This window comes from Oscarella lobularis, chromosome 1 (assembly GCF_947507565.1).
Source record: "Oscarella lobularis chromosome 1, ooOscLobu1.1, whole genome shotgun sequence".
Classification (NCBI taxonomy): domain Eukaryota; kingdom Metazoa; phylum Porifera; class Homoscleromorpha; order Homosclerophorida; family Oscarellidae; genus Oscarella; species Oscarella lobularis.
Genome location: NC_089175.1, coordinates 720,346 through 733,703, shown reverse-complemented (window position 1 = coordinate 733,703; position 13,358 = coordinate 720,346). Strand labels below are relative to the sequence as shown.

The following is a 13,358-nucleotide window of genomic DNA, read 5'->3' as shown; positions in this document are numbered from 1 at the left end:
GTAATTTCGATGTTCTTTATGCATATGTGTTGTTTATCAGATGTCGACGAATGTGCCTCTTCGCCTTGCATCAACAGAGGAACGTGCATCGATGGAGTGGACGAGTACACTTGCATTTGCACATCTGGCTATACAGGGGACGACTGCGAGACGAGTGAGTGCAATTTTTTTTCTTACTTTTTAATAGAGTTGTTGGATATTTTTTTTGTATAGACATTGATGAATGCGAATCTTTTCCTTGTCAAAATGGTGGCACCTGTACCGATTCGATCGCTGGCTATACATGCGACTGCGTTCCTGGTCATACTGGCGAAGACTGCGAAACGAGTGTGCCTATTTGTATAATTCTCTTCGTTTGATTTTCTAGTTTTTGTTTAGATATTGGTGAATGTGCCTCTGATCCTTGTCACAATACTGGGACTTGCATTGACGAATTAAACGCGTTTACTTGTATTTGTATAAGCGGGTACACTGGAGAAGCTTGTGAAACGAGTATGTGTTATGTTTAGTATTGTTGATTACGTTTGTTTCATATTGATATCTTTCTTCTTTCTCTTTTCTAGATATTGACAATTGTGCATCCTTTCCATGCGAGAACAATGGAAGGTGTGTCGATGGAATTGACGTGTACACGTGTCATTGCATTTCTGGTTACACTGGAAACCAATGCGAGACGAGTAAGAGTTTTTAGAGTATTGTTAGTATTATTATCTTCTCTTGTTTAGACATTGACGATTGTGCATCTTGGCCTTGCAACAACGGTGGAAGGTGCATTGATGAATTTGATTCCTTTACGTGTCAGTGCCTTCCTGGCTTCACCGGGGTTCAATGCGAGACGAGTGAGAGTTTACTTGTGTCACACTTACTACTGTTGGCTAAACTTTTTTTGTAGATATTGACGAATGTGCCTCTTCTCCGTGCAAGAACGGAGGAACGTGCATCGATTTGAATGCCGATTGGACAAGTTCTTCTTCCGGTTTCGATGTAGGATACACGTGCCATTGCACAGCTGGCTACGCCGGAGACCAATGCGAGACAAGTGAGAGTTCTTTATTGCAATTTTTGTTACACTGTTGTATATCTGTTCCTTATCAGATGTCGACGAATGTGCTTCTTTTCCTTGCGTGAACGGAGGAACGTGCATTGATAGAATTGACTATTTCACTTGCGAGTGCACTGCAGGCTACATCGGAAACCAATGCGAAACAAGTTAGAGCATTTTCTCTCTGATCTGATGGTCCAGAGCTTTATATTTTCGAGCAGACTTTGACGAGTGTGCATCTTATCCTTGCCAAAACGGAGGGACCTGTTCTGATGGCATTGACGAATACACGTGCGTGTGCATTCCCGGCCATACCGGCGATAATTGCGAAACAAGTAGCTTTCTATCATTTGGAACGGGCTTTTAAAAGGATTGCGACATTTCTAGACATTGGTGAATGTTCGTCTGATCCCTGCCAGAATGGCGGAACGTGCATTGACGAAATCAACGCTTTCACATGCATTTGCATAAGCGGATACACTGGAGATGTGTGCGAGACAAGTGAGAAAATATAGCTATATGGAGAGTCGTTAAAGTTTTCTTATTTCGTGACATTTTCTAGACGTCAACGAATGTGAGTCTTCACCTTGCAGAAACGGCGGAACTTGCACTGATGGAGTTGATTTGTACACGTGTCAATGTTTGGCAGGCTACTCCGGAGACGATTGCGAAACAAGTGAGAGTCTGTTTGTCATGAAGTATGTAAACGACTTGACGTCTCGTCTTCATCAGATATTGACGATTGCGCATCTTATCCTTGCACCAATGGCGGAACGTGCGTTGATGGAATTGACTATTTCACTTGTCAGTGCAGTGAAGGCTACACCGGAGACCAATGCAAAACAAGTTAGCGATTTTTGTTATAAGGTGTAGTTTTATTTCATTCTTTATTTTAGATATCGACGAATGTGCGTCCGAGCCTTGCCAAAATAATGGAACGTGTGTCGATGGAGTTGGCATGTACACTTGCAATTGCACCTCTGGCTACACAGGAGACCAATGCGAGACGAGTAATCGATGACCTTTTTAAAAGTAGGCTTTCTCTAAAGATGTCGCTTTGTATGCAGATATCGATGAATGCAAATCGTTTCCTTGCAACAACGGCGGAACGTGCATAGATGAAATAGACGATTTTAGTTGTCAGTGCATGCCTGGATTCACCGGCGATCAATGCGAGACAAGCGAGTTTTATATTTCACATTGTCTTAATGAGTTTGACTTGTTCTTGTCACTTTTTCAGACATTGATGAATGTGCCTCTTCTCCATGCAGAAACGGAGGATCGTGCATCGATTTGAATACCGAATGGACGAGTTTGTCTTCGGGTTTCACAGTAGGGTACGCGTGTCAATGCATGGCTGGCTACACCGGAGACAAATGCGAGACGAGTGAGAATTCTCGTTTCGTAGCTCGTCAATTTTTATTCGTTTTTCTTCTCTATCAGACATCGACGAGTGTGTTTCTTGGCCTTGTCAGAACGGCGGAAATTGCAGCGACGGAATTAACCAGTACGCGTGTCGATGCGTAGCTGGCTACACCGGAGAAGAATGCGAGACGAGTGAGTAATTTTACTATTTGATTTAGATTATATAGTCTTGCTTTTTCCCTCTAGACATTGATGAATGCGAGTCTTTACCATGCCAGAATGGCGGCAACTGTACTGATGGGATCGCTGGTTATACGTGCGACTGCATTCCGGGTCATACCGGTTATAACTGCGAAACGAGTGTGCTTCTTCGTTAAGTGTGTTTGTTTGACTTATCTTGTTTTGTTTAGATATTGGTGAATGTGTCTCCGATCCTTGCCAGAACGGCGGGACGTGCCTTGACGAAATCAACGCCTTCACGTGCATTTGCATTGGAGGGTACACTGGAGACGTTTGCGAGACGAGTGAGTTTATCTTCTAGTATAATCTTGATAGTCACTAGTGGTAAACATTTCAGATATTGACGAATGCGAGTCTTCACCTTGCGAGAACGGCGGAAGGTGCGTCGATGGTCTTGACGTATTCACTTGTCAGTGCTCATCTGGCTATACCGGAAACCAATGCGAGACGAGTGAGAGTGTTTGTTCGCCTATAACTGTACTTCTTTCTACTTGGTTTTATCTTCTCTTCTTTAGACATCGACGAGTGTGCATCGTTTCCTTGCAACAACGGCGGAACGTGCATTGATGGAATTGACTATTTTAGCTGTGTGTGCATGGCAGGCTACACCGGTGTCCAATGCGAAACGAGTGAGGACGTTTTTGGTTGGTTCTGATTATAACATGTCTTTGCGTTCCTTATCTAGACTTTGACGAGTGCTCGTCTTATCCTTGTCAAAATGGAGGCACTTGCACTGATGGCATTGACGGATATGAGTGTAATTGCGTTCCTGGTCATACCGGAGTTTTTTGCCAAACAGGTCCCCCGTTTCTCTGTTTTAACATGTTAAGTACCCAGATTGGAATCGATTGCTCTTTAGATATTGGTGAATGTACCTCAACGCCTTGCCAGAATAACGGAACGTGCGTAGACGAAATCAATCGATTCACGTGCATTTGCGCAGACGGATTCTCTGGGAATGTTTGCGAAACGAGTTAGATTCGTTTGACGAAAGAAAATAAAATTTTTCCTATTAATTATTGCACATTATACAGATATTGACGAATGTGCATCTACGCCTTGTCAGAACAACGGAACGTGTATTGATGGATTTGACAAATTCACATGTCTGTGCATGGCGGGCTACACAGGAGACCAATGCGAGACGAGTAATCGTTGCGTTGTTTACAAAATGTTCGTTTCTTAGAGACTTTTCATTTTTAAGATATCGACGAATGTGCATCGGTTCCTTGCAAAAACAGCGGAATGTGTGTTGATGGAATAGACTTTTTTGCTTGTCAATGCATGCCTGGTTTCACCGGTGATCAATGCCAGACGAGTAAGTTTCATATTGGACACTGTAATGATGGTTGGACTTGATTTCGTAAACTGCAGACATTGACGAATGTGGCTCTCTTCCGTGCAAAAACGGAGGAACGTGCATCGATTTGAATGCCGACTGGACAAGATCTTCTTCCGGTTTTGATGTGGGATACGCGTGCCATTGCCCATCTGGCTACACCGGAGACCAATGCGAGACAAGTGAGACTTATTTATGTTACGTAATTTCAGTGTTATTTATGCATATGTGTTGTTTATCAGATGTCGACGAATGTGCCTCTTCGCCTTGCAACAACGGAGGAACGTGCATCGATGGAGTGGACGAGTACACTTGCATTTGCACATTTGGCTATACAGGGGTCGACTGCGAGACGAGTGAGTGCAATTTTTTCTTATTTTTAATATAGTTGTGTATTATTTTTTATAGACATTGATGAATGCGAATCTTTTCCTTGTCAAAATGGTGGCACCTGTACCGATTCGATCGCTGGCTATACATGCGACTGCATTCCTGGTCATACTGGCGAAGACTGCGAAACGAGTTTGCCTATTTGTTTAATTCTATTCGTTTGATTTTTCTTGTTTTTGTTTAGATATTGGTGAATGTGCCTCTGATCCTTGTCACAATGCTGGGACTTGCATTGACAAAATAAACGCATTTACTTGTATTTGTGTAAGCGGGTACACTGGAGAAGCTTGTGAAACGAGTATGTGTTATGTTCAGTATTGTTGATTGCGTTTGTTTCATATTGATATCTTTCTTCTTTCTTTTTTCTAGATATTGACAACTGTGCATCGATTCCTTGCGAGAACAATGGAAGGTGTGTCGATGGAATTGACGTGTACACGTGTCATTGCATTTCTGGTTACACTGGAAACCAATGCGAGACGAGTAAGAGTTTTTAGAGTATTGTTTAGTATTATTATCTTCTCTTGTTTAGACATTGACGAGTGTGCATCTTATCCTTGCCAAAACGGAGGGACCTGTTCTGATGGCATTGACGAATATACGTGCATGTGCATTCCCGGCCATACCGGCGATAACTGCGAAACAAGTAGCTTTCTATCATTTGGAGCGTGATTTTATAATGACTGTGACATTTCTAGACATTGGTGAATGTTCGTCTGATCCCTGCCAAAATGGCGGAACGTGCATTGACGAAATCAACGCTTTCACGTGCATTTGCATAAGCGGATACACTGGAGATGTATGCGAGACAAGTGAGAAAATAGAGGCGTTAATGTTTTCTTATTTCGTGACATTTTCTAGACATCAACGAATGTGAGTCTTCGCCTTGCAGAAACGGCGGAACTTGCCTTGATGGAGTTGATTTGTACACGTGTCAATGTTTGGCAGGCTACTCCGGAGACGATTGCGAAACAAGTGAGAGTTTGTTGGTCATGAATGTCGATAGTTTGACTTGACGTCTCGTCCTTCTTTAGATATTAACGAATGCGCATCTTTTCCTTGCAACAACGGAGGAACGTGCATAGAAGAAATAGACGATTTTAGTTGTCTATGTTTTCCTGGATTCACCGGAGATCAATGCGAGACAAGCGAGTTTTATATTTGACATTGTATTCATGAGTCTGACTTGTTCTTGTCACTTGCAGATATTGATGATTGTGCCTCTTCTCCATGCGAAAACGGAGGATCGTGCATCGATTTGAATACCGAATGGACAAGCTCTTCTTCGGGTTTCACAGTAGGGTACGCGTGTCAATGCATGGCTGGCTACACCGGAGACAAATGCGAGACGAGTGAGAATTCTCGTTTCGTAACTCGTCAATTTTTATGCGTTTTTCTTCTCTATCAGACATCGACGAGTGTGTTTCTTGGCCTTGTCAGAACGGCGGAAATTGCAGCGACGGAATTAACCAGTACGCGTGTCGATGCGTAGCTGGCTACACCGGAGAAGAATGCGAGACCAGTGAGTAATTTTTCTATTTTATTTAGGTTGTATAGTCTTGCTTTTTTCTCTAGACATTGATGAATGCGAGTCTTTACCATGCCAGAATGGCGGCAACTGTACTGATGGGATCGACAGTTATACATGTTACTGCATTCCTGGTCATACCGGTGAAAACTGCGAAACGAGTTTGTCCCGTTTCTTTTCTGTCTGTACGTTGGACTTATCATACTGTCCTTTATTAGATATTGGCGAGTGTGCCTCCGATCCTTGCCAGAATGGCGGAACGTGCATTGACGAAATCAACGCCTTCACATGCATGTGCATGAAAGGGTATACTGGAGACATTTGCGAGATTAGTAAGAATGCCAATGAGGAGAATGTGAACGTGAAGGGACATTTTCATTTCGTAGACATTGACGAATGCGAGTCTTCACCTTGCGAGAACGGCGGAACGTGTGTCGATGGAGTTTACGAATACACGTGCAGTTGCACATTTGGCCATACCGGAGATCAATGCGAAACGAGTAAGAATTTTTTGATAGATAAATGTTTTACTTTTATTGAATACCTATTTTTTTTGTTTTAGACATTGACGAATGTGCATCTTTTCCGTGCACCAATGGCGGAACGTGCATAGATGAAATAGACAATTTTACTTGTCAGTGCATGTCTGGCTTCACCGGAGATCAATGCGAAACGAGTGGGTATTTATAATTTAGATTGCATTGATGAATCAGACTTTTTCTTGTCAATTGCAGACATTGACGAATGTGCCTCTTCGCCATGCAAGAACGGGGGAACGTGTATCGATTTGAATGCAGAATGGACAAGTTCTTCTTCGGGTTTTACCGTAGGTTACGCGTGTCAATGCATGGCTGGCTACACCGGAGAACAATGCAATACGAGTAGGAATTCTCGTTTTGGTAGCCTCGGGCCTCCCTTACAAACTTCGTTAGCTAGGAGAGTTCGTGGTCTGAGGCTATCGTTTTGGTAGCGTTGTCATTTTCTATGCGTTTTTTCAGATATCGATGAATGTGCGTCTTCGCCTTGTCAGAACGGAGGTGATTGCAGCGACGGAGTTAACGAGTACACGTGTCAATGCGTAGCTGGCTACACTGGAGACGAATGCGAGACGAGTGAGAGTGGTTTAATTTTCTGTGGATATTTTATTGTCTTACCTTTGTCTTCTATAGACATTGATGAATGCGAGTCTATTCCATGTCAGAATGGCGGCAACTGTACTGATGGGATCGCCGGTTATACGTGCGACTGCATTCCCGGTCATACCGGTTATAACTGCGAAACGAGTGTGCTTCTTTGTTAAGTGTGTTTGTTTGATTTATCTTGTTTTGTTTAGATATTGGGGAATGTGTCTCCGATCCTTGCCAGAACGGCGGGACGTGCCTTGACGAAATCAACGCCTTCACGTGCATTTGCATTGGAGGGTACACTGGAGACGTTTGCGAGACGAGTGAGCTTATCTTATAGTATAATCTTGATCGTGTCACTAGTGATAAACATTTCAGACATTGACGAATGCGATTCTTTACCTTGCGAGAACGGTGGAAGGTGCGTCGATGGCCTAGATGTATTCACTTGTCAGTGCTCATCTGGCTATACCGGAAAGCAATGCGAGACGAGTGAGAGTTTGTTCGCCTACAACTGTACTTCTTTCTACCCTGTTTATCTTCTCTTCTTTAGATATCAACGAATGTGCATCGTTTCCTTGCAACAACGGCGGAACGTGCATTGATGGAATTGACTATTTTAGCTGTGTGTGCATGGCAGGCTACACCGGTGTCCAATGCGAAACAAGTGAGGACGTTTTTGGTTGCTTCTGATTATAACACATGTCTCTGCATTTTTTATCTAGACTTTGACGAGTGCTCGTCTTATCCTTGTCAAAATGGAGGCACTTGCACTGATGGCATTGACGGATATGAGTGTAATTGCGTTCCCGGTCATACCGGAGTTTTTTGCCAAACAGGTAACCCGTTTCTCTGTTTTCGCATGCTAAGTACCCAGATTGGAATCGATTGTTCTTTAGATATTGGTGAATGTACCTCAACGCCTTGCCAGAATAACGGAACGTGCGTTGACGAAATCGACCGATTCACGTGCATATGCGCAGACGGATTCTCTGGGAATGTTTGCGAAACGAGTTAGATTCGTTTAACGAAAGAAAAATCAAAATTAATTTTTGCACATTATACAGATATTGACGAATGTGCATCTACGCCTTGTCAGAACAACGGAACGTGTATTGATGGATTTGACAAATTCACATGTCTGTGCATGGCGGGCTACACAGGAGACCAATGCGAGACGAGTAATCGTTGCGTTATTTACAAAATGTTCGTTTCGTAGAGACTTTTCATTTTTCAGATATTGACGAATGTGCATCGGTTCCTTGCGAAAACAGCGGAATGTGTGTTGATGGAATAGACTTTTTTGCTTGTCAATGCATGCATGGTTTCACCGGTGATCAATGCCAGACGAGTAAGTTTCATATTGGACACTGTAATGATGGTTGAACTTGATTTCGTAAACTGCAGACATTGACGAATGTGCCTCTCTTCCGTGCAAGAACGGAGGAACGTGCATCGATTTGAATGCCGATTGGACAAGATCTTCTTCCGGTTTCGATGTGGGATACGCGTGCCATTGCGCATCTGGCTACACCGGAGACCAATGCGAGACAAGTGAGAGACTTATTTATGTTACGTAATTTCATGTTCTTTATGCACATCTGTTGTTTATCAGATGTCGACGAATGTGCCTCTTCGCCTTGCATCAACAGAGGAACGTGCATCGATGGAGTGGACGAGTACACTTGCATTTGCACATTTGGCTATACAGGGGTCGACTGCGAGACGAGTGAGTGCAATTTTTTTCTTACTTTTTAATAGAGTTGTGGGTTATTTTTTATATAGACATTGATGAATGCGAATCTTTTCCCTGTCATAATGGTGGCACCTGTACCGATTCGATCGCTGGCTATACATGCGACTGCGTTCCTGGTCATACTGGCGAAGACTGCGAAACGAGTTTGCCTATTTGTTTAATTCTCTTCGTTTGATTTTACTGGTTTTCGTTTAGATATTGGTGAATGTGCCTCTGATCCTTGTCACAATGCTGGGACTTGCATTGACGAATTAAACGCGTTTACTTGTATTTGTATAAGCGGGTACACTGGAGACGCTTGTGAAACGAGTATGTGTTATATTCAGTATTGTTGATTACGTTTGTTTCATATTGATATCTTTCTTCTTTCTCTTTTCTAGATATTGACGATTGTGCGTCGTTTCCATGCGAGAACAATGGAAGGTGTGACGATGGAATTGACGTGTACACGTGTCATTGCATTTCTGGTTACACTGGAAACCAATGCGAGACGAGTAAGAGTTTTAGAGTATTGTTTAGTATTATTATCTTCTCTTGTTTAGACATTGACGATTGTGCATCTTGGCCTTGCAACAACGGCGGAAGGTGCATTGATGAAATTGATTCCTTTACGTGTCAGTGCCTTCCTGGCTTCACCGGGGTTCAATGCGAGACGAGTGAGAGTTTACTTGTGTCACACTTACTAACTATTGGATTAAACGTTATTCTTGTTTGTAGATATTGACGAATGTGCGTCTTCTCCGTGCAAGAATGGAGGAACGTGCATCGATTTGAACGCTGATTGGACAAGTTCTTCCGGTTTTGATGTGGGATACACGTGCCATTGCACAGCTGGCTACGCCGGAGACCAATGCGAGACAAGTGAGAGTTCTTTATTGCAATTTTTGTTACACTGTTGTATATCTGTTCCTTATCAGATGTCGACGAATGTGCTTCTTTTCCTTGCGTGAACGGAGGAACGTGCATTGATAGAATTGACTATTTCACTTGCGAGTGCACTGCAGGCTACATCGGAAACCAATGCGAAACAAGTTAGATAATTTGCTGTTGGATCTGATGGTCAAAAGCTTTATATTTTCGAGCAGACTTTGACGAGTGTGCATCTTATCCTTGCCAAAACGGAGGGACCTGTTCTGATGGCATTGACGAATACACGTGCGTGTGCATTCCCGGCCATACCGGCGATAATTGCGAAACAAGTAGCTTTCTATCATTTGGAACGTACTTTTAAAAGGATTGCGACATTTCTAGACATTGGTGAATGTTCGTCTGATCCCTGCCAGAATGGCGGAACGTGCATTGACGAAATCAACGCTTTCACATGCATTTGCATAAGCGGATACACTGGAGATGTGTGCGAGACAAGTGAGAAAATATAGCTATATGGAGAGTCGTTAAAGTTTTCTTATTTCGTGACATTTTCTAGACGTCAACGAATGTGAGTCTTCACCTTGCAGAAACGGCGGAACTTGCACTGATGGAGTTGATTTGTACACGTGTCAATGTTTGGCAGGCTACACCGGAGATGATTGCGAAACAAGTGAGAGTTTGTTTGTCATGAAGTATGTCGACAGTTTAAACGACTTGACGTCTCGTCTTCATCAGATATTGACGATTGCGCATCTTATCCTTGCACCAATGGCGGAACGTGCGTTGATGGAATTAACCATTTCACTTGTCAGTGCAGTGAAGGCTACACCGGAGACCAATGCAAAACAAGTTAGCGATTTTTGTTATGAGGTGTAGTTTTATTTCATTCTTTATTTTAGATATCGACGAATGTGCGTCCGAGCCTTGCCAAAATAATGGAACGTGTGTCGATGGAGTTGGCATGTACACTTGCAATTGCACATCTGGCTACACAGGAGACCAATGCGAGACGAGTAATCGATGACCTTTTTAAAAGTAGGCTTTCTCTAAAGATGTCGCTTTGTATGCAGATATCGATGAATGCACATCGTTTCCTTGCAACAACGGCGGAACGTGCATAGATGAAATAGACGATTTTAGTTGTCAGTGCATGCCTGGATTCACCGGCGATCAATGCGAGACAAGCGAGTTTTATATTTCACATTGTCTTAATGAGTTTGACTTGTTCTTGTCACTTTCAGACATTGATGAATGTGCCTCTTCTCCGTGCGAAAACGGAGGATCGTGCATCGATTTGAATACCGAATGGACAAGCTCTTCTTCGGGTTTCACAGTAGGGTACGCGTGTCAATGCATGGCTGGCTACACCGGAGACAAATGCGAGACGAGTGAGAATTCTCGTTTCGTAGCTCGTCAATTTTTATTCGTTTTCGTCTCTATCAGACATCGACGAGTGTGTTTCTTGGCCTTGTCAGAACGGCGGAAATTGCAGCGACGGAATTAACCAGTACGCGTGTCGATGCGTAGCTGGCTACACCGGAGAAGAATGCGAGACCAGTGAGTAATTTTTCTATTTGATTTAGATTATATAGTCTTGCTTTTTCCTCTAGACATTGATGAATGCGAGTCTTTACCATGCCAGAATGGCGGCAACTGTACTGATGGGATCGTCAGTTATACATGTTACTGCATTCCGGGTCATACCGGTGATAACTGCGAAACGAGTTTGTCCCGTTTCTTTTCTGTCTGTACGTTGGACTTATCATACTGTCCCCTATTAGATATTGGCGAGTGTGCCTCCGATCCTTGCCAGAATGGCGGAACGTGCATTGACGAAATCAACGCCTTCACGTGCATGTGTATGAGAGGGTATACTGGAGACATTTGCGAGACAAGTAAGATTATCAATGAAGAGAACGGGAACGTGGAGACATTTTCATTTCGTAGACATTGACGAATGCAATTCTTCACCCTGCGAGAACGGCGGAACGTGTGTCGATGGAGTTTACGAATACACTTGCAGTTGCACATTTGGCCATACCGGAGATCAATGCGAAACGAGTAAGAATTTTTTGGTAGATAAATGTTTTACTTTTATTGAATACCTATTTTTTTTTTTTAGACATTGACGAATGTGCATCTTTTCCGTGCACCAATGGCGGAACGTGCATAGATGAAATAGACAATTTTACTTGTCAGTGCATGTCTGGCTTCACCGGAGATCAATGCGAGACGAGTGGGTATTTATAATTTAGATTGCATTGATGAATTAGACTTTTTCTTGTCAATTGCAGACATTGACGAATGTGCCTCTTCGCCATGCAAGAACGGGGGAACGTGTATCGATTTGAATGCAGAATGGACTAGTTCTTCTTCGGGCTTTACCGTAGGTTACGCGTGTAGATGCATGGCTGGCTACACCGGAGAACGATGCAATACGAGTAGGAATTCTCGTTTTGGTAGCCTCGGGCCTCCCTTACAAACTTCGTTAGCTAGGAGAGTTCGTGGTCTGAGGCTATCGTTTTGGTAGCGTTGTCATTTTCTATGCGTTTTTTCAGATATCGATGAATGTGCGTCTTCGCCTTGTCAGAACGGAGGTGATTGCAGCGACGGAGTTAACGAGTACACGTGTCAATGCGTAGCTGGCTACACTGGAGACGAATGCGAGACGAGTGAGAGTGGTTTAATTTTCTGTGGATATTTTATTGTCTTACCTTTGTCTTCTATAGACATTGATGAATGCGAGTCTATTCCATGTCAGAATGGCGGCAACTGTACTGATTGGATCGCCGGTTATACGTGCGACTGCATTCCCGGTCATACCGGTTATAACTGCGAAACGAGTGTGCTTCTTTGTTAAGTGTGTTTGTTTGATTTATCTTGTTTTGTTTAGATATTGGGGAATGTGTCTCCGATCCTTGCCAGAACGGCGGGACGTGCCTTGACGAAATCAACGCCTTCACGTGCATTTGCATTGGAGGGTACACTGGAGACGTTTGCGAGACGAGTGAGCTTATCTTATAGTATAATCTTGATCGTGTCACTAGTGATAAACATTTCAGACATTGACGAATGCGATTCTTTACCTTGCGAGAACGGTGGAAGGTGCGTCGATGGCCTAGATGTATTCACTTGTCAGTGCTCATCTGGCTATACCGGAAAGCAATGCGAGACGAGTGAGAGTTTGTTCGCCTACAACTGTACTTCTTTCTACCCTGTTTATCTTCTCTTCTTTAGATATCAACGAATGTGCATCGTTTCCTTGCAACAACGGCGGAACGTGCATTGATGGAATTGACTATTTTAGCTGTGTGTGCATGGCAGGCTACACCGGTGTCCAATGCGAAACAAGTGAGGACGTTTTTGGTTGCTTCTGATTATAACATGTCTCTGCATTCCTTATCTAGACTTTGACGAGTGTGCGTCTTATCCTTGTCAAAATGGAGGCACTTGCACTGATGGCATTGACGGATATGAGTGTAATTGCGTTCCCGGTCATACCGGAGTTTTTTGCCAAACAGGTAACCCGTTTCTCTGTTTTCGCATGTTAAGTACCCAGATTGGAATCGATTGTTCTTTAGATATTGGTGAATGTACCTCAACGCCTTGCCAGAATAACGGAACGTGCGTTGACGAAATCGACCGATTCACGTGCATATGCGCAGACGGATTCTCTGGGAATGTTTGCGAAACGAGTTAGATTC

General features: G+C 43.3%; 1 protein-coding gene across 8 annotated transcripts in view; it reads left to right on the top strand.

Annotated features, from left to right (window-relative positions):
• Positions 1–13,358, top strand: part of LOC136199632 (uncharacterized) — a 43,053-nt gene that overhangs the window by 10,970 nt on the left and 18,725 nt on the right. For 6 of the 8 annotated variants that reach the window (XR_010673121.1, XM_065989873.1, XM_065989874.1 and 3 more), the window contains 76 exons: positions 41–154; positions 214–327; positions 379–492; positions 564–677; positions 726–839; positions 893–1,039; positions 1,096–1,209; positions 1,264–1,377; positions 1,430–1,543; positions 1,605–1,718; positions 1,775–1,888; positions 1,939–2,052; positions 2,110–2,223; positions 2,283–2,429; positions 2,486–2,599; positions 2,654–2,767; positions 2,818–2,931; positions 2,985–3,098; positions 3,163–3,276; positions 3,333–3,446; positions 3,507–3,620; positions 3,682–3,795; positions 3,852–3,965; positions 4,022–4,168; positions 4,229–4,342; positions 4,395–4,508; positions 4,561–4,674; positions 4,746–4,859; positions 4,909–5,022; positions 5,075–5,188; positions 5,238–5,351; positions 5,411–5,524; positions 5,582–5,728; positions 5,785–5,898; positions 5,952–6,065; positions 6,123–6,236; positions 6,291–6,404; positions 6,467–6,580; positions 6,639–6,785; positions 6,903–7,016; positions 7,074–7,187; positions 7,238–7,351; positions 7,407–7,520; positions 7,582–7,695; positions 7,754–7,867; positions 7,928–8,041; positions 8,096–8,209; positions 8,266–8,379; positions 8,436–8,582; positions 8,644–8,757; positions 8,814–8,927; positions 8,980–9,093; positions 9,165–9,278; positions 9,327–9,440; positions 9,502–9,645; positions 9,702–9,815; positions 9,870–9,983; positions 10,036–10,149; positions 10,211–10,324; positions 10,390–10,503; positions 10,554–10,667; positions 10,725–10,838; positions 10,896–11,042; positions 11,098–11,211; positions 11,265–11,378; positions 11,436–11,549; positions 11,602–11,715; positions 11,777–11,890; positions 11,949–12,095; positions 12,213–12,326; positions 12,384–12,497; positions 12,548–12,661; positions 12,717–12,830; positions 12,892–13,005; positions 13,062–13,175; positions 13,236–13,349. Coding sequence is in view for 7 of the 8 variants with exons in the window: in XM_065989873.1 (XP_065845945.1) it covers positions 41–154; positions 214–327; positions 379–492; positions 564–677; positions 726–839; positions 893–1,039; positions 1,096–1,209; positions 1,264–1,377; positions 1,430–1,543; positions 1,605–1,718; positions 1,775–1,888; positions 1,939–2,052; positions 2,110–2,223; positions 2,283–2,429; positions 2,486–2,599; positions 2,654–2,767; positions 2,818–2,931; positions 2,985–3,098; positions 3,163–3,276; positions 3,333–3,446; positions 3,507–3,620; positions 3,682–3,795; positions 3,852–3,965; positions 4,022–4,168; positions 4,229–4,342; positions 4,395–4,508; positions 4,561–4,674; positions 4,746–4,859; positions 4,909–5,022; positions 5,075–5,188; positions 5,238–5,351; positions 5,411–5,524; positions 5,582–5,728; positions 5,785–5,898; positions 5,952–6,065; positions 6,123–6,236; positions 6,291–6,404; positions 6,467–6,580; positions 6,639–6,785; positions 6,903–7,016; positions 7,074–7,187; positions 7,238–7,351; positions 7,407–7,520; positions 7,582–7,695; positions 7,754–7,867; positions 7,928–8,041; positions 8,096–8,209; positions 8,266–8,379; positions 8,436–8,582; positions 8,644–8,757; positions 8,814–8,927; positions 8,980–9,093; positions 9,165–9,278; positions 9,327–9,440; positions 9,502–9,645; positions 9,702–9,815; positions 9,870–9,983; positions 10,036–10,149; positions 10,211–10,324; positions 10,390–10,503; positions 10,554–10,667; positions 10,725–10,838; positions 10,896–11,042; positions 11,098–11,211; positions 11,265–11,378; positions 11,436–11,549; positions 11,602–11,715; positions 11,777–11,890; positions 11,949–12,095; positions 12,213–12,326; positions 12,384–12,497; positions 12,548–12,661; positions 12,717–12,830; positions 12,892–13,005; positions 13,062–13,175; positions 13,236–13,349 (8,958 nt within the window). In the remaining variant the exon portion in view is untranslated. The remainder of the gene's footprint in view (positions 1–40; positions 155–213; positions 328–378; positions 493–563; positions 678–725; positions 840–892; positions 1,040–1,095; positions 1,210–1,263; positions 1,378–1,429; positions 1,544–1,604; positions 1,719–1,774; positions 1,889–1,938; positions 2,053–2,109; positions 2,224–2,282; positions 2,430–2,485; positions 2,600–2,653; positions 2,768–2,817; positions 2,932–2,984; positions 3,099–3,162; positions 3,277–3,332; positions 3,447–3,506; positions 3,621–3,681; positions 3,796–3,851; positions 3,966–4,021; positions 4,169–4,228; positions 4,343–4,394; positions 4,509–4,560; positions 4,675–4,745; positions 4,860–4,908; positions 5,023–5,074; positions 5,189–5,237; positions 5,352–5,410; positions 5,525–5,581; positions 5,729–5,784; positions 5,899–5,951; positions 6,066–6,122; positions 6,237–6,290; positions 6,405–6,466; positions 6,581–6,638; positions 6,786–6,902; positions 7,017–7,073; positions 7,188–7,237; positions 7,352–7,406; positions 7,521–7,581; positions 7,696–7,753; positions 7,868–7,927; positions 8,042–8,095; positions 8,210–8,265; positions 8,380–8,435; positions 8,583–8,643; positions 8,758–8,813; positions 8,928–8,979; positions 9,094–9,164; positions 9,279–9,326; positions 9,441–9,501; positions 9,646–9,701; positions 9,816–9,869; positions 9,984–10,035; positions 10,150–10,210; positions 10,325–10,389; positions 10,504–10,553; positions 10,668–10,724; positions 10,839–10,895; positions 11,043–11,097; positions 11,212–11,264; positions 11,379–11,435; positions 11,550–11,601; positions 11,716–11,776; positions 11,891–11,948; positions 12,096–12,212; positions 12,327–12,383; positions 12,498–12,547; positions 12,662–12,716; positions 12,831–12,891; positions 13,006–13,061; positions 13,176–13,235; positions 13,350–13,358) is intronic. The other 2 variants (XM_065989877.1, XM_065989878.1) reach the window with 2 other exon arrangements.